Genomic DNA, 18,890 nt, shown 5'->3' with positions numbered 1-18,890 from the left:
AGTGTGAACTTTTTCCCTTTGATTTGTTCTCTAAAGGTTTTTTGGAAAACTGTAAATCGGGTATGTTTTGAATCGTTGCCGTGCATCCATAACTGATAGTTGTCCTGTCAACAGATTATTCTACCTGGGTTATGAATCTCTGCAGCTCCTGTTGAGTAACCATGGGGCTCCTGGCTGCATTTCTGATTAATGCTCTCTTTCTTGGCCTGTCGGTTTAGGTGGACGGACATGTCTTGGTAGATTTACCGCTGTGTCCTTCCCTTTCCACTTTGGGATGATGGATTAAGCCGTGCTCTGAGATGTTCAAAGATTGGGATATAATTTTATAAACATAACCACAACTACAATGGCTGTCTTTCTTGAGATTCATGATGCTGATTTTTTACTAATGTTTTCTAAGAAACTTCTCACACATTTATAGCACAGCTGAAATTAGACAGAGGATCAATGTTCCACCGATGCATGCCTTATTTTTGAAGGCAGTTTGTTGTACTGGAGACAAACATTTGTGAAAGAGGTGCACTTGAAAAACGTTCTTACTTAACAGAATCAACAGCTGAAAAACAAAATGTGTTAAAGTAATAACAGAGTAGATGTTATGGCGCAGCCTACAATTTGCTTTTGTTTTTTATTTACAAAATTTATAAGTCAAAGACAAGAAAAGACAGGAGAGATAAAACAGGGACACACTGGAGCTGGTATGAGTTCTGTCTGCTTCCCCCTTTTCTAAAAGCTGTCCTCTCTGTAAGTCACATCTTATTCTTATCCAAACATCTTATTCTTAGAGTTTTCCTCTTTTAAACAAAAGTTTCTGTGTTAAGCACACATGCAGTCACTACAAGAACAAAATATGTTAATTAAAAACGACAGAGAGACCACACGCACAAGACAGTTACCTAGGCCTCGCAATGATTCAGTCAATCCCACACTCCCTGGTGGAACCCTCATCCTCTGCCTCCCTCTGCTTTTCCTTTCATCCTTCTGACTTCCTTGTGCATATCTCAGTTCATTTTGTTGACGTTCACGTCTGGGTCAGGCTGCACATCTTTTTGGCATCTGTTCATGTTCCTCCTCGGAATCCCAGGAATGATCTACAGCAATGTGCTCAATCTGTTCGACACTCTTCCATGCGTAATGGGATAAATTATCCTGTCACGGATGCACATCAGTAAACACATTAATGTGTTTTTCCGCAACTACAACATGTCTCAACATTGTCAACTCTCGGCTGAGGCACAAAGGAATAAGGTGGATCTATTTATACTTCATTCAAAGAGAAAGTAACCATTTCATGCGAGACAGAGAATAAACAGTAGAAAATAAACAGCTTTCTCTTTGTTCCTGAAGCTCATTTATAAACTCAAAAGTTTATGGAAGCACATAGACAAAGCTTTATTATTTCTGGGCTGTGGTATTTTCGACGCCTGCTGTGAGGAGTATCCTTCCTGACTCACAAAGAGGACCTAGAAGATATTATTCACAACGGGTGGAAAAACAAAAAGCAAAGTTGTTGTTTTTTTTTACAAGTGCGCAGCTGACTATAAAATTTGTCTCTGGAAATGATTCGTTACTAGAGAGTCATAAATATGTTTTTGATTGCCAGCAGGAGGTGAGCGCAGTTTGTGCTACAAGAAGCAATTCATGAGCCTCCACAGTCAAGTTAACCAAAACTGAAAAATGAAGATCTGACTTTGATTGGATACATACAGCTCCTGCTGGCAACAGATCATAAGACGGGTGGAGGTGCAAGACTTTTTTTTGTAATCATGTCTTTACTGGACTAATTTAGAGGCATAAACAAATACATGGTTTGTTCCTTGACTCTAGGAGATTAAGAACATATTGGACTTAGAAACTTAATCAACAGAGATGAGTTTTACTGAGACGGGAAGAAATTAAACACCTTTCTTTGGCTTGTAGAGTGTTTATCCTTCTGTATTTATGTTTGTACGGTAGAGAGCTGTGTGTTGGTCTAATGTCTTTTCAGACTTCTAAAGTACTTTTCCTCTCATTGACTTAAAGGTTCTCTTTTCAATAAAGCTGACTTAAATGAAACCACTGATGGTGTTAAATTTAGGGTAGAGTTGTCCCAAGAAAGCAGAAATAGGATGATTTCACACTTTCCAGTACTGATCAGCAATAAAAAGCTAAGGTCTAATCTTTTTTTTTGGAATTCTGAAAGCAGAAGACATAAGCACACCAGATTCCTTGAGCAACACTCTGCAGAGGGGAAGTTGTTATTAAGAAAGAAGACTCATTTAACTATTATCAGCACCATTGAAATGTGTAATAATTAGCTTAGAGGAAGCACAAAAGGTGTTTACCAGAGCCAGAATAGGAGATTAAGGTAATTTAAAGGTGGAAAGCAAAACAACCAGTGCTACGTAAAAACTATTCAGTTTATCACTGTAACGAGTTCAGTGGGGGAAATCCCCATATAGACCAAAATGCAGTTCAATTTTTTTCATCAAAAAATGTATATAACATGCTAATCAGCTCTTCAAAATATTTGCATAACATTTGAAACCTTTAAAAAAAAAACTAAGAAAAACCCGGCATACACTAGAAAAAGCTCTGAAGAAATGTTAACTCCACTCCATCTGTGTTACCCACTGTCATAATAAAATTCCCTACTGCTCATAATGCATGAGCTTTGAGCTTATAAGGCCATTATGAACGTAACTTGGTAATAATTTTGCCAAAAGAGTATGAATCTTATTTGGATAATGCTGACTAAGAAAACATGCTAGCATTAGCATGTTGCTATTGATAGAAAACATTTATCATGCCAAACATGGGTGTTATTAGATAGCAGTTAGTAAACAATAGCCAACATTATCTGCAATGCTAAGAAACAGAAGCTATCAAAAAATGCAATATTAACCTAAAATGATAATATTCACTCTTCAGTTATTATTAGACACTGAATGGAAAATATTGATTGTGCTGAAGCTAGGTATTCTAGCACCAGCTAAAATGCTACAAATGGTGTTTTAGTTAACAAAAACTAACATGATGTGTCATGCTAACATCTGTTTGTGCAGCTACTACCTTAAGTTAAAATCCTCTGCTCTCTGTTCACTGCAATGGTGAGCACTAACAATAGAAATTCACTGTATATGCATTTAATTTATAGACTGTAAATCAAAAAAAACAAAAGAAAAAAAAACATGACATGTTATGAGAAAAATCATTCTTCACCAGTCCCTCTCATCTTGAAAGAACAAAGGAACAGATGGAATATTTAAAACAGAACAGGGAAAATAATTAACCAGGAGGAACTGAACACAGAAACGGTACAACAGCGTAATATTCTCCAGATTTCTTCCAGTGTTCTGTCAAATTCAGCCTTTGCTGTCAACACAAGAATAACATTTCTTTTCAAGCACTGTGGGTGTACAATATCTGGTAACCTTTGAATGTTCAAACATGTTCCCTCCCAGTAGCTCACAAGATTGTTGAAGTACTTGAACCACCTGCTTGCTGGTTAGGTTTATTTTTCTTTGCTTTCTCAGCGCCTTAATGTCAGAAAATGGTTTTGGGAATCACCTTGGTCCTAATATGTCTCAACTATTACTTATTATAGTCAATATATATTTCAGTGAGGTTTAAAGTAAAAAAAACAAAACAAAAAAATCCCATTTATGTCAGAAAGCAAACAAGTAAACTAAATTATTAGGGAGTTTTCAGACAATGGCTTATTTTGTACAAACCTCATTTGTAATGAGCCCCTTTGACCTTTCAAATGCTTTTGATGAAAATAGTTTGTATGTGTGTAAGCTAATCTTGTTATGAATAAAACACTTCTGTAAAGGCATGAGGGGGTTGTTAGAGAACAGTAGGGAACAAACAGCATGATGAGCCCAATGAGCACACCAGGACAGTCAGGAATAAAGTTAAGGAGAAACCAAAAGCAGGCTTAGGTTCTAAAACAATACCAAGCTTTGTACATCTAAATCTAGCATTTGAAAATAGAAACAATATGGCACAGTTTAAAATGTACCAAAAATAGATGTCTAAGGACTGCAGATGAGGCTTCTCATGGCTTTATTTTTACAGTAACTTGGTTCTTGGAGTACAGCAAACTGAACCTTTTGTTGTACCTGAGAATCCTAAGGTTAGTGGAAACCTAACAGTGAATAACATGCTGAACAAACAATCCCTACTTATAAAATGGTGGTGTTTTGATGGGACAGGAAAGATGGCCAGAGATTGATGTGGCTAAATACAGGCAAAATTGACAAGAAAACTGAAAGACTTGAGACTGGGGTTGCCTCACTTTGCCTTCCAGTGGGAAAGTAGCTCTAAACAATGTATGTTTCTTAGATTGTAAAGTGACCATTTTCTGGATCGTTCAAATATTATTTAGATCAGGGGTGGGTAACTCCAGGCCTCGAGGGCCGGTCTCCTGCAACTTTTAGATGTATCTCTACTTCAACACACCTGAATACATGCTTTGTGTATTTATTGTATTTGGGGGACTGGACATGAATGAATGACACACTTTTCTGGTTTTACACATAATAAAAAATATATACAGTACAGACCAAAAGTTTGGACACAACTGTGTGTCCAAACTTTTGGTCTGTACTGTATATGTATATATAATCCTCTCACTTCAAAATTAAGTACTAATTTCTGTGGTCATCTCGCACTCAGTTTCCAAAAATACATAAAAATATCCAATGATGAATAGAGGCATTCTCAACTAAATATAAATATTTCAATTAACTGTATCTGAAACAAAAGTGTGGCTGAGGCATATGAGAAACAGTCATTATGTTTATCTTTCTGCCAGCTCAACTATAAACTGTAAACAATTATTCATTTAAAGTTTGGAGCCCATCAGACTGTTGCTGTTCTCCTGCCAGAGTCTGTCCTGCTCCAGAGACAGCATTTTTGGACCGATCCACCCTACAGTTATATCAGGCACATGAACAAAATATCTTCACCTCGCTTTCCTCCTCCTCTTCATCGAGACATACAGACTGAGATTCATTCCAAACAAACAACAAAACAAAAAACACACGGATTTGATTAAAATGAGAACTATATATTATTTTAACTTCAAAATATTCTTTAAAAGTTGGAGAGAAAAAAAAATAGGGATGGTGAATGTAGGGGAGGTGGAGAGCTGTAGCACTTAGGGAAAGGGTCAGTGAGCATATCTCTTAAACATCTGTGCTCTTCAGGCCAGGAGGACTAAGCACACTGCTCAAATTTTCCTCTAGCCTTCACTTTTGTCTTTGCTTCCAACTTTGACACCTGCTTGTGTAATCTAGTGCGGCAGGATAGATATGTGCTCAATGTCAAAAGGAGTTTAATAGAGAAATTACCTGTGAGGCTCAGTAATTACAACTTAACAACAAAGTAATAGCAAGTATCTTTTTTCATAGGATTTTTCCACTACAAACAATTCTTCTAGAAAAAAAGCTTGAAAAAAGTTTTGAGAATTGTTAATAAGCATTGGTATATAACTAAAAGCCCAAGGATAGACTGCTTCAGATAAAAATCTAAAAGCTATTTCAAACTCAAAGAATCACAAAGGAACCTGACTAAGAGAACATCAGCACATGTTTAATAATGTGAAAGAGATATATATACTTTTTAAATGAGATTATGCTGAGTTTTTAAGGTTAGCAGCAGAGATACAGAAATTATTTTACTGGTTGATACTGGAAGTGGCCGCACCTACCAGAACTACAATGCAAAGAAAGTTCAGTAATTAAATGTAACAAACCCTGAATGTGTTGCAGAACCTCTAAACAGTGTTTAGTAGCTTTGAATTCAACAAAAAAAGGAAACAACAGAGGATAATTCCTAACTTATGTATCAAAGCATATGTTCATAATATTTTAAACTTTTGCTTAACTTAAAACAGAGGATTTTACCAGTATAAGACGTGAACTCACAAATGTATAGATGAAAAGAGATACAGACACAGCGATGGTAAAAAGTACAAATTGAACCCCTGGCTTAGGCAAGTTTTCATAAAGCTGGATATGCAACAACTATCTAGAACAAATAAAAGATCAGGAAAATATGTGGATTATCCATAAACATTCATTTTGTAATCAGCAATCCCAAAATATCCTACTTAACATGAAAATAATTCGCTTAGAATTTGTTAGGATTTGTGGTTTCTTTTATCTTAAAAACTAATTAACACCATTTTGCAACATGTGAAAAGCCCAAACTCTTGGAACAAACATGGCAATTTCCATTAAAAGGTTCTAAAAGGAGCAAAACAAATTACTCTGTAATTTACACTATTTAGTGTAATAGGTCTTTAAACAATGAGCTTTCCAAGAGCAAAGCAGCTCCATCCTGAATTAACAGTAGAAACACCAAGGGCTACGATTATTTTCTCATCTTCTAATTAACTGAATCACCCACCCTTGTTTCCTATAAGTAATTGACTTTATTACAGTAAATCTATACAATATGAGCAAAACAAAGTTTTAAATCAAATTCAACTTCATGACCTCATGTTGCTCGTGATGAAAAGTGGCATCAACATTTTCAGCTTTCTTCACAGTGGAAAGTAATCTCTGACCCAGAAGCTAACATCTTGCAGGCTGCTCCTCTTTGCATGCATTCCATATGCAGTGACATCAAAGAGGATCTGTTTCCCATGGTAGCATTTAGCTCACATTTTCCACTCAGCAAGATGCTACCTGTGCAGGCCACAAATATGCAAACTCCCCCACAAAACCAAATGAATAATTATGCATGGTCTAGATTTCCATTCTAACCATTGTGCTCTAAATATTTAAATAATATTACAAAATATTCTGAAAGTAGACGTCTGTCTTCTAGTCACATATTTAAAACAACTCAGTCTGTGCTGAGGGTTAGAATAACATAATGAAAAACACACTGTGCAAGAAGCCTTTTATGATACATGCAACCAAATCCATCATTATTGTTCTGGCCAATATAATTCACAGAGTGGTATTCAAAACCTAATAAAAAAAAATCTAAAATCTATAGCCTTTAAATGTGCCACTGAAATGTTTGGACTCTGAGCAAAAAATTCTAATTTCTTCTTGTCTCAATTGGTAGCTGTAAATAAAATGATTATGCTTTCAACTGTAACCAAAGTCAACAAGTATCTAGTAAATGCTGGCATAAAAGTCAAACACACATTTATTTTTAGATCAGCATCTGAAATCCCAAAGTGCATGGTCTTAAATCTTTTCAAGTGCTATAGAGTCACAATACATGAATGTGAATATGTTAGCTGAGTTATATCCTTAAATTACTTTTATATGTATCCTTTCTGGTTATAACCAAAAACAACAATTATAAATACAATGGTGGGAAAAAAATACATTTCCATCAGCATATACTGTAAATAGATTGCTAACAGATTGTCTTTGCAACCCCATTGTCACAAATATGTGCACTGTTTTCTTCAAAAGCAAGAAGCGCTTCACACATGCAGGCTATTAAGAAGCTGAATCTTGTTAGTTTAATTTTGATCATTTGTCATCAGTCCAGATTATCTAAACATCCATTATCTATCCATGACACGTCAACCAGGGGCTGGTACCTATCTCCAGCCGTCACTGGAATACGCCAAGGACAAGTCTAATTCAATACCTTTTAAAATTAAATTAAAAAACCTCTAAGTCTTCAGACTAAAAAGGCATCACTCAGCTGTGCCCCAGATGCATTTTTCATTGCTAAAACACGCAGACAGATACACCAAGAGTCTAAAATTCAAATTTACCTCGAAGACTTCGTCATCCAAGATTCTGGTACCAAAGACTGTAATGCCTTCAGTGTCGATCACAGCTTGGTCACTTCTTTTAAGTGGTTTGGTCAACTTCTTCTTACAGTCCACAAAGATGGTAATGCTGTTCTTCTCAACGCTGATAGCGACTCTGTGCCATCTGTCAGGTAAAATGAAAGGTCAGAAATTATGAACTAAGAGAATAGTACTTGCATAGTACTTTATCTAGTTCAGAGGACTTCAACTCTACATTCAGTCACATTCACACACACATTCACACACTGATCAGGGACTATTCCATTTGTTTGCTTTCCTACTTTTTGAAATACAAGAGCCAGTCAGTAGATGGAAAACAGCTGTCTCAGTGAGTGAAACAAAATCTGCCTGGTAGTTTGTCTAAAGCTCCAGATCAATCATAAGGTCATCAATAAAATTTTGAGTACAGACATGAAAAGAATGTTTTCCTGTTCTACACATTAGGGACAAGCCTTTGGTTTGCCAATTGTTAAGTGGTTATGCCCAGCTTGTTTTATTTATATTAATATGAGCTGTCATAATGCGACTTTGGATTTTTAAAGGTAGGATTTGTTAGATACACTTGGCAGAACGTAGAGATCTGATCAACAGTTAACCCACTTCCATAGAACCTCTCTCCACCTGCAAAACACCTTCAAAGACAAATTTATATTTGCATTCAGTCCAAATAAGCAAATGAAAAAGGCACCAGTTCTGAAATGATTTCTACAAAGTTTAAAGGCACTTTAGTGCAGTCTGTTGTTGTACAGTTCTACAGCTTCTAAAACAGGAACTGACAAATGTTAACACATCCAACAGTGGTTGACCAACCACTGTCAGAACAGCAGTGAACAGAATGAGGCAAATTTTATACAACCAGCTGTCATTTTTTGTATTACTTTTGGTCTGCAACTGATGGAGACAGAGTCTAACGCCAAAATAAACTGGCAAGGGTATTTCTTATTCTGTACGCCAGGTGATCTGCTGCGAGCTGTAGACACAGTCCAATTAAAGCAAGGATCTGAGTCACAAAGAGGAAAACGTTAATGACACTGAAAAGTGGTCTTATTTGCAAGGCAATTATAAGACAGGAAGTTTGCAATTATCTGTGTCATTAAATGTCCATATAGGTTGGAACAAAAGAGAGCTAACAAACTAATTCTAAAACAGTCCCTTAGACATTAAACAGTAGGGCTAGTCTTTCAGTAGAATTGGACATAAAGTTGTTGTTTGTTTTTACAAACACAACAGAAAAAGATTGTATATACCCCATTCAAAATGGTGTGTCAGAAAGTATAACCCCATAAGCAACTACATCAAAGTTCTTTATGTAAAGGACCATGCAAAACTATACTTGCCAAACCTTTAAAAAAAGAAACAAAAAAATGAGAAATGGACATGCATTGAAACTACAATCCCCAACTAAGTTACTATTAACTTAGTAATATAATTATTAACTTATATTACTAAGTTAATAATTAGTAATATAACATAAGACAATTACCAACTAATATTAATGTCATGACTACTATTAGACCTATCTACATTTTGCTGAAGTTACTGAAAGGTCCTACACATTTATTCAGCTTTGGTGAAAATGTGCATGACTTATGCTCTAGTGACTTGAACTAATACATAAATTTACATTCTGTAGTAATTGTCCATGTTTAAATTTCAGGTGGTTGCAGGGATTGCTTTGTCTGCACAGTGGCACAGTTAGTAGCACCGAGGCTTTGCAGCAATGTCCTGAGTTTAAATCCTGGTTTGAGGTATTTCTGAATGGATTTTGTATTTTCTCCCCATGGTTGCATAGGTTCTCTCCAAGTATTCCAACTCCCTCCCATAGTCCAAAGACATAAATTTTAAGTTGTCCTCAGGTGTGTAGCTGTGCATGGTTGTTTGTCCTGTATGTCTCTGTGATGGACTGGCGATCTTTTCAGAGTGAATACATTCAACGACCCTTGGAGATAAGCAGCAGCTCCCACACAACCCCACAAGGACAAGGAGATGTAGACTGCAGATGGACGAACGGATGGATGGATTATATGTGTTGCCAAATGGTGCAGACAACACAGAGTAGCAAATCTTGCATTTTTGTTTATTTCTTCAAATTAAAGTGTTGGCACACAAAACAGCTGACTTTCCTTTTGCTGTTGCTAAATGCTGCTGTCTCTGGTGATATGACTCCTTTGCAGTTTTGCTTCTTTTATATTGATTTATTTCCAGATATGAAATGGTGGTGCTGATACCAAAGGAAGCTATGTACTGATCATGGGGCAATTCGATCTTGTTTTCCTCTACTTTTTCTGCCACCTTTACCTTCTGTAACTTCTAGAAAAAAATAGTTTAATGCACAAGGCTTCAGACTTTGAAAAAGGTAAAACAGATCTAGAAAAAAACAAAAACAGATTTACTGAATAACTTGTTCCTAATGCATCCACAGTGCTGGTTCTGTTAGACCTCAGCACAGCATTTGAAATTGTTGACCATAACATCTTATTAAAGTGACTGGAGAGCTGGTATAGTACTTGACTGTAGAGAACAGGGACTTCTTTGTGTCAATAGGTATCTTGTCATCAGAGAATGCAGAAGTTGCATGTTCTGAACCCCAAAGTTCAAACCTGGGGCCCCTTGCTCTCATAAACTCAGATTATAACAAAAAATATGATTAGTAACCATAACTACTCAGGTGACACACAACTCTACATTACAAAGTCACCAGGTGACTTCGAACATCTGTTCAAACCTGAACAGATGTTTAGAACAAATCAATGAGTGGATGTGCCAAAACTTTCTCCAGCTGAACAGAAACAAAACTGAAGTTATTATCTTTGGACATAATGAGGAATGACCAAGAATCACCACACAACCATTACTAGCTATTGCAGAGTAGTTTCCAGGTATTGCAGCTGGAATCTACAGAGCAGGCCCAAAATCTGGGTGTAGTTATGGACTCAGATGGGAGTTTTCAGAGATATAAATATAAAGACGATCACAAAGTTGGCCTTGTGTCACCTAAGAACATTTCCGGGATTAAAGAACTAATGTTCCAACAAGATCTTGAGAAACTCATCCATGCATTTGGTCCAATTGAATACTGCAACAATGACTTCACAGGTCTGTCTAAAAAGACACAGCTGAAGTTGCTTGTGTTCTCATTATAACTAGTGAACCAGAGCAGTTCTTAAATCCTTACTCTGGCCCCCTCTGGAGCATTTAGTTTTTATGTATTGCTAATCTGGAACAGACATCAAGAAATCTACAAAACAACCAAAACACTGAGTTCTTTTAAATCAAGGCTATAACCCATACGTTTAGAGTGGACTTTCATTAATTGATGTCATGCAAAGCACTTTGAATCACCTTGTTACTGACGTGTAATTTATAAATAAACTGACTTAACTTAATGTAATCATTTGGAGCCAAAAATTGCCAAAATACTCAAAATTGAATAACAAACTCATTTATTTAGTTAGAAAAATTAGTTACTGTCAACCCTTTGCCTTTTTCTCTGACTAAAGGCACCCCAGCTAAAATTTAGATGAAAGGTCACATCTTGGTATGTCTGTGGTTATTCACTTGTTAGTTAGGTGATTTTAAAAGGGAATTGATGAAGATAAGCAAGGCAAGTCTATGTGCATAGACTTGCCATTCAAAGTGCTTCACAAAATAAAGACTAAAAAAAAAGAGGAAAGAATTACATTGCAGTGTCATACAAAAGTTGTAATTCAGACTAAAATTTGTGGAATTTTAGTTAATATTATTCAAAACCATCTTTAAACAAATAGGTTTTTAGCCTTGATTTAAATCCACCTTGATGATGGCTTTTATTTAGAGACAGCGGTATCACCATGAAGGGGTTTCAATACAAGTTCCCCTAACGCTCTTTTTATTTTTATTTGTAAAAAGGTTTAAAAACAATGCAACATTCTAAGTCAGTCACTTAAAATTGTTTAGATGTAATGTCACAAAATGTGAAAACAGGAGCATGAATATTTTTCCAAAGCATTGCATTTACATATATTTTGTGATATACTTTTTTAACAGAACAAAAGCCACACATTGAAACATTTATATGCCTCTCTGGTCCCATTTATATAAATGATTAATGGCAACTTTTAATAGAGGTTTGAATATGCTTCACAAGGGAGCTATGCAGTTCATAAGGATCCTCACCATTGCACCATATCACTACGCCATGGCTGTAAATTATCAAGACAAAACAAAGGCTGTCATTATATTGTTAGCTACAATTTATCTGCCATTACAGCCTGACTTGTTCCATGTGCTATTAATGACTAAACAAACACATGGTAATAATTAATCTGCAGAGTAGTAAGTCACTTTAGAAGGCCAGAGGAGCTTGAGAAAATACTTTGGGAAGACTGGTTTTGTTTGAAATAAAATATGACCTATCAATCATATTAAAAATGTTTGAAATGATTTTTAATTCGTGCTGCTCTCATTTTGAGACAACCCCACAGGCTTCACCACAAAGGTTCCAACACTCAAAACCCAATTTAAATCTGGCTAAACCACAGGACAGGGAAGATTCTGGAAGCACTAAAGTCAACCACCCAGGTTTTATCTCCAGTGGGGGGTTTTTTTTCAGAAAAGGCAATCACTTACTTGCCATCAGCAAGGTTGATGGAGCGGAACAAAGGGTATTCCTCTGGGGTGGGCTTGCCATGTTGGTCCTCATATAGGAAGACGGGGGCTCGGCCCACCTCCACTCCCAGCTGCTGGAGGCCTTGTTTGTTGTATATAGATAGAAGGAAAGACTGGAGTCTAGCCTTGGGCTTGATAGTGAACAGAATGGAGAAATCTTCAGGGAAAACTCCTCCTGAAAGTGACAAAAGAAAAAGGAATGGAGACTGACATGTCAGTAAGCACTTGCACATGTGTAATCTAAAAAAAAGAGTAAATAAAGCTTTACAGGACTGTTCTGCAACACATTGATTTAATAACAAGAACAAACTTAAATTTTTCCATTTAATTGAATTATTCATGCGAAACTGATAATAGATTCCTTTGTTCCAAATTTTTTGATCCTGTTGCTTCATTGAGTTTAATGTTTCATGAAAAACATTTTTTATTTTTTGAAGTTGGATGCTGCATACTTGGCTTTTTGAAAACATTCAACAAATGGGATAAAACAGGAGACAGAAAGATGCTCATAGACTTTGGCACAGCAAGTAAAAAACAGATGGAGACACTTTAGCGCTGCAGCTGCAGCCATCTGTGTTTTTAAAATGAAAAGGTTAAGAGCAAGTGGTGGATGCAACAGAGAAACAGAAACTATGTCTTCTGCTCATTCTACAGCAACACTACGTTTGCTGTGTGTAGATGGTTTTACCATATATCTAATAAGTCTCAGAAAATAAAATATTAAGAATATTTTTTACCATGCAAAAAAAATCTGTAAAGAAGATACCATGGCTATTGTTTTTACAAACTATCTGTAAAAAAAAAATGCTACCGCAACACATTCAGACTCTAATTATTATCCTTTGTAAACTTGTCACAACAAGTATGGAAATATGTGTTTGGTCAATTTGTTTTCTTGTTGTAAAAATGTTTCTGGACAATGAATCTTCTAAAATTGGAAAGCGTGTTAAATAAAACCTTTAAATGGTGCCACATTTGTAAGAAAAATGCTTTTGTGGCTCTAGCAGCAGAGTGTGTATGAAAAAACTCAAAAACAAAGAGGCAGTGTGACGGTAGGCAAGACATCTGGCTTACTGGAAAAAATCAAGGTCTGTTGTCATTTGATATTATCTGAGTGTATATAGATATTCAGAAGAGACTACAAGGGAATCCCACACTGAAAAAAAGAGAACAGATGATCCAATTTAAATATGGATCATATTTAAATTTATCCATATTAATTGGTCACAAGTAATCAAATTTAGTTGATCCATGTTAATTTATTATGTTTAATAAGTTGGCAAGTTAAACAAATGTAAATAAAGTAAGTTTGACAAACTTAATTCACTTACTTGTGACCAAATGACAATTTTTAGTCCATGGCTCCAATCTAAGAGCCCTATCTCTAGCCTCCATAAGATAAAGCTCTCACCACAAAGAGTTGTTTAACAGACTACCTCCAGAAATTTTTAGTGGAAAGGGATTAGCTGTGTCTAGTCCTAAACCCAACCCTATTGAATACTTTTGGGATTGCTGTGGATGTGCCGTTCTGGCCACGGACAAACAGCATCACACTTGTCTTCCTTTGAAAGCTGGTGGAAGAATGGGATGGCATCCCACAGCAATGTGTGATCAAGCCGGTGATCAGGACGAGGAGGAGGTGCCAGGTTCTTGTGGCTGGGTATGAGATTTTTTCCAAAAAGGATTGCTACAACAAATTGAAACTAAGCAAACAAAATTAATTACTTTTTTTTCCTGCTAAGTATGTACACTTTCTACTCTCAAAAGCAAAGTTTTCTTACTTTCTCTATTTTGCAAAAGACCTAAAGTGTAGACCATCTTAATATTTCCTTAGTTACTCTAATTTTGGTATACATAATTGTTTTTTAAACCAGATCACTAATGAATTAGGGCAATGACACTTCCTGTCATAGTATTTGCCAAGAGCTTAAGGAGGCAAATGCTACATTTCACCATTTCCAATTCAGTTCTTAAATATGGTTTGTCTTAATATCTCAAGGTGATATTCAAGTATTAATATTTTCTGTTCCAAATGCTGTGTGTAATTCCAGTTTTTCCAGTAATGCTGGTGCTGATCAGAGCTCAGGACTTCAAATCTATTTAAAAAAGCTGCCTGCTGTTCAAAACAATAAAACAAGCAAAATAATGTTAACAAACGTAATTAGTGCAGGTAACATTTCTCCCTGCCGGGAACGTAAAGTAAACTGGCGTGGCAGTTTAGGACTCTTTTCACTATTAGTACCAGTAACTAGAAAATAACAGGCTGTAAATGCATCTATATAATTCTAATTATATACACCATGATTCATAATATCCATGCATAAAAACATGGTTTCATTTCAGTTTCTCAATTCAGGAAAATCTATTAACAACAAAGGAAATTGGCAGAAAGTAGATTTACATCAGTTAGTGGATTTAACTTTTAATACTTTTTATCCAGAAAAGCAAATATTTGTTGCTATGAGTGAGCTTCTTTTTATTAAAGTAAATGTAGACTTTTTTTCTTAAAATCAACCAGGAAATAAGTCGTAAACCATAAAAGATGATGCCAATATATCATAATCCCACCAGAAGTTGTGATGTCAACCACATACTTGAGTTTGCTGGCAATCAAATTTTACTGAAGCAGACTTTCTTTGGACATGACCAGATCACAGTAAATTCAGCTGATTGTTTTTCTGTAGCATACTGCATTGTTTTAATTACAAAGGCAACCATTTGCTACATTCCATTAGTCTCCTTTTATTAATACCAGAAAAGTTGTATTATTGTCCATAGAAGTTATCTGTTGTTTGCTGTTTCTGGGCTTGTTTCTTTCTTTTCTGAAATGTTTTATGGACAGGTCTGTTGCTGCCATTAACTTTTTACACTTTGTTTGCTGTAGCTTTTCCATAGAACATATTCCTATCTCTGTGCTTATGTGCTTGGCAGTGCCTTCTTCATTCATGGGATTATTGTTAGAGCTACTGCTGCTAGTAGCCTTGGATATTCTAATTTTTGATTCAGAAGTAATCAATCATATGTTTCTCTCCAAGACATAACCACTGAACCCCAAACTTTGTAACTATTTTTTACCCATAGTAAAGTAGCTCAGAGTACTCTTGACTACGAGCTACTTTATTTAATAAAGCTATTGCTATTGAATCTGAGTACTTCATTTGTTGTTGCATAGTAAGTACACCTGGCTCTGATAATTCTGTTTCTGTGCAATTACCTTTTGATACTGTCTTGCTTTTGCCTTTCATTGAAAGCTCTCTTTGGTTGTTTGTGATTCTTTTCTGGCAAAGCCTTTGACTGAACAGTTAGCTATTAACCATGTGTACGCCCTTTGTTTTCTTTTTCATAGAAAATACTGCTTGAACAGCATTTTCCATCCATCTATTTCCTGTCCTCTCAACCCCAGCCAGTCACAGAAGGTGGTCATTTACACTCAGTCTGACTTTTTCCAGGCTGCAAGTGAATAAATGCAACCAACTGAACTTCTTAGATAGATCACTTTTTAACAAATAGCATTCATCAACTAAATTTGATTGCATTGTTCTATGAATTAGATTAAGCTGTATGTAAGTGTCAGGAGATCAGCTACAGATGACTTTAGATCAAATGACTTCCTACATTGTTCTAGTGTGCAACATACTTATTTCCCAAACATGAGCACAAGAACATTTTCAGAAATGTTCAGCATTATATAAACCTCTTCACTAAGTGAAACACTTTCTGACGTTTTGAAGTATTTCTGAAAGTTTCTGGTAGTTTTGTGAAACTCCTAGCCATCCAAAAGAGGAAAAAAATATCTATACCAACCTGGGAAGAGCTGTTTGGTTGGGGCACTGATCTGAGCATTTTTTGTCACTCTATATGCTACGTCGGGCTTGGATCCTCTCCGAACTGTGCAGAAACCTGGTGTTTTCCGGACTCCTTCTGGAGAACTCTGGAAGTCTAGCGCTTTTAGTACATCGACAGGTTCAGCTGAGGAGATAAAATAGAAGATTTTTATTAAATATGATTGCTCTTTTTTTTTACAGCAAAATTAAATAAAATGTAATAAAAATGTGTTATACCATTATACAAATTGTGTTGCTAACCTGTATAGTAATTTTTAGAACATGAAACTTGAAATAACATGAAATTTAAGCGCAACACAGACTTAAACTGAAGTGTTGTCCTTAAACTTTAACATTATTCAAGAAATTATTGCAGAAATCAAATGAACAAAACATTTCCCAGCATCGCAATGTTTTTTTTTGAGACCTCTACCTCTTTAACAAAGTTAGCTGTTGTTTCACTTTTTACTTCCTTAGTACTTGTCTCAAAATGATACACTGGGTACTAAATGGTTAACCTTACAATGGTACAGTTGTTTTTCTTAAATCTACAAACTTTAATGTTGCGTAAAGTGCTACTATTAGAACCAACATTGCATATGATATGACTTCACAATTACATTTTAAAAGTTTAACTTACAATCAGCAAAAATGTAGGGTGAGTGTTTGTACAAATGAACAATAAACTCACTGCTAAAGACATAATATGAACATGATTTACTCCAATACACAGAGCAGCTTGACTTGAATAGAAGTCATGTAAAACTTGTAACAACAAGTTACCAGTAAAATTATGGTATATGTGATGATGAAAAATGGAATACTACATATGACGTTTACTATGTACTGCTAGAGCTTTGTAATAGGTAATCAGACATGGCAAGATGAAGTTAAATCAGCATTTGCACCAATTTTACCAATAGCCTTTTTAAGCACTGTTGAACAAATCTATGAGCAGAGGCATTTTTTATGAGCTGCATTGGTAAGCAGTGAAATGGTGGCAACCATTCAAAAGGCCTAATTGGCCCCCTGCCTGGACTCTGCTGTTATCCCCTTCAGCTAAAAGGTTCAGCATGTATGTGATGACGGGAGTGTCTGATGCTGATAAACAGGGCTTCAGAATAAGGGGAGCACAGAGGGGGGTGGCTTTACAGCCTTCTAAACACTCTCTTACGCTCTCTTTATGCACTTTTCTATCAATGGACCAGGGACCTGGGTCAAACAACTTTGCAATTTGTTTAGAAAAACAAGTGAGTGGCTCTCACTTGTTTAATCCCCTACTATTTCTGTTGCTCATAAAAACTCATAGATAAAGCTTTTAATTTAAGAGATATGAAGGTTTAGGAGGAATTTGGGACAACATTTTTATCTATCCAATTACTGAACAAGCCCTAAGGTTCGGGAAAAATAGAATTTAAGAAGAACTGACGATTTTAGATTAAGATTAATATGGTTTTGGCCCTGCAACAGACTGACGACCTGTTCAGGGTGAACCCCGCCTCTTGCCCAAAACATTAGCTGGATATAGGCACCAGCACCCCTCCTGACCCCTCTAACGGACAAGGGTGTACAGAAAATGGATGGATGGATGGATTCATATGTTTTGATTCTTTCCCCACCCCTGAACCTTTATAATGCCTTACAGTAATTGTGTAGAAATGACAACACATCTTCACATATGCTTAAGTGTGTTCCACGATGCTGGCAAAAATCAGTTTTTTGCAAATATCATTACGATTGCATCCTGATTTGAAAAAAACTTCCGATTTTCCATACACACGTTTAAATATGAGCCAGCTGCTGCCATCAGAATAAACCAAAGTTTTAAAAGGTTATGGTTTTAAAACCACTATGATTTTCCATCAAACCATTCCAGCAGTTTAAAGACCTTTTAATGAGATCCCATAGAAAGGGCCAGAATCATCAAAGTTTTCCCTGGCTGCATGGCACATTCCTTTTGCTGCATACTGCTGGTCAGATGGCTTAAAGACAGCTGCATACATTTCTCTTGATTAGAAGACAGGCAAATTCAGCTGCTCAGGAAATATATCTGGTTATAGAAAACAGTCAGAGTGGATAATGAAACACCATAACCTAATGCTCTGACTAGTGTAATGTCATTTTGTGAGCATTTCTGTTAAGTAGAAGACTGCAGGTTAGTTTTTGGCCAATCTTTTTGTCTGTCTATTGTCAAACTAAATAAAAAACTAACATCAGATGTTAATTGTAAAACCACAACTAATTATCAAGAGGTTTTATTCAACATTTTGCATTAGTCAAAATAAAACTTTTAACTGTACAATCTATAGGTTGTATTGTTTTTGAAAAACAAGTAGTAAGTCTTGTCCTCTTTAAATAAAAGCAGTTAGATCACACTCTGAAAACATGTCTTACTCAGCTTGTCAACTATCAGAGTCTAAAACCAGATCATGCCAACTCAGATTCTTACGTCTGGTCTTAAAATGGCTGTACAAAGAAATGATAGGAAGCATCGATATCTGACCGTCCACTAAACAGATCTCTATAATCCTAATTACTTTTTTTTTGCAACATCCCTTCCTTTCTTTCCTTTCCATTTCACTCATAAAGCACATACTGTAAATCTTGCTCAATATATTTTACACATTTTCCATGGAAATGTAAAA

General features: G+C 35.9%; 1 protein-coding gene across 2 annotated transcripts in view; it reads right to left on the bottom strand.

Moving 5' to 3' along the window:
• The window catches only part of LOC116721688 (collagen alpha-1(XI) chain-like), a 99,850-nt gene that overhangs the window by 71,920 nt on the left and 9,040 nt on the right, over positions 1-18,890 (bottom strand). For both annotated transcript variants that reach the window (XM_032565577.1, XM_032565578.1), the window contains exons 2-4: positions 16,226-16,390; positions 12,383-12,596; positions 7,736-7,898 (exon numbers count right to left, since the gene is read on the bottom strand). In XM_032565577.1, the coding sequence (XP_032421468.1) occupies positions 7,736-7,898; positions 12,383-12,596; positions 16,226-16,390 (542 nt within the window). The remainder of the gene's footprint in view (positions 1-7,735; positions 7,899-12,382; positions 12,597-16,225; positions 16,391-18,890) is intronic.

The sequence above is a fragment of the Xiphophorus hellerii genome, chromosome 6 (genome assembly GCF_003331165.1).
Source record: "Xiphophorus hellerii strain 12219 chromosome 6, Xiphophorus_hellerii-4.1, whole genome shotgun sequence".
NCBI classification, from domain to species: Eukaryota; Metazoa; Chordata; class Actinopteri; order Cyprinodontiformes; family Poeciliidae; genus Xiphophorus; species Xiphophorus hellerii.
The sequence above is the reverse complement of the archived record's forward strand: the minus strand, read 5'-3'. Positions and strand labels throughout refer to the sequence as shown.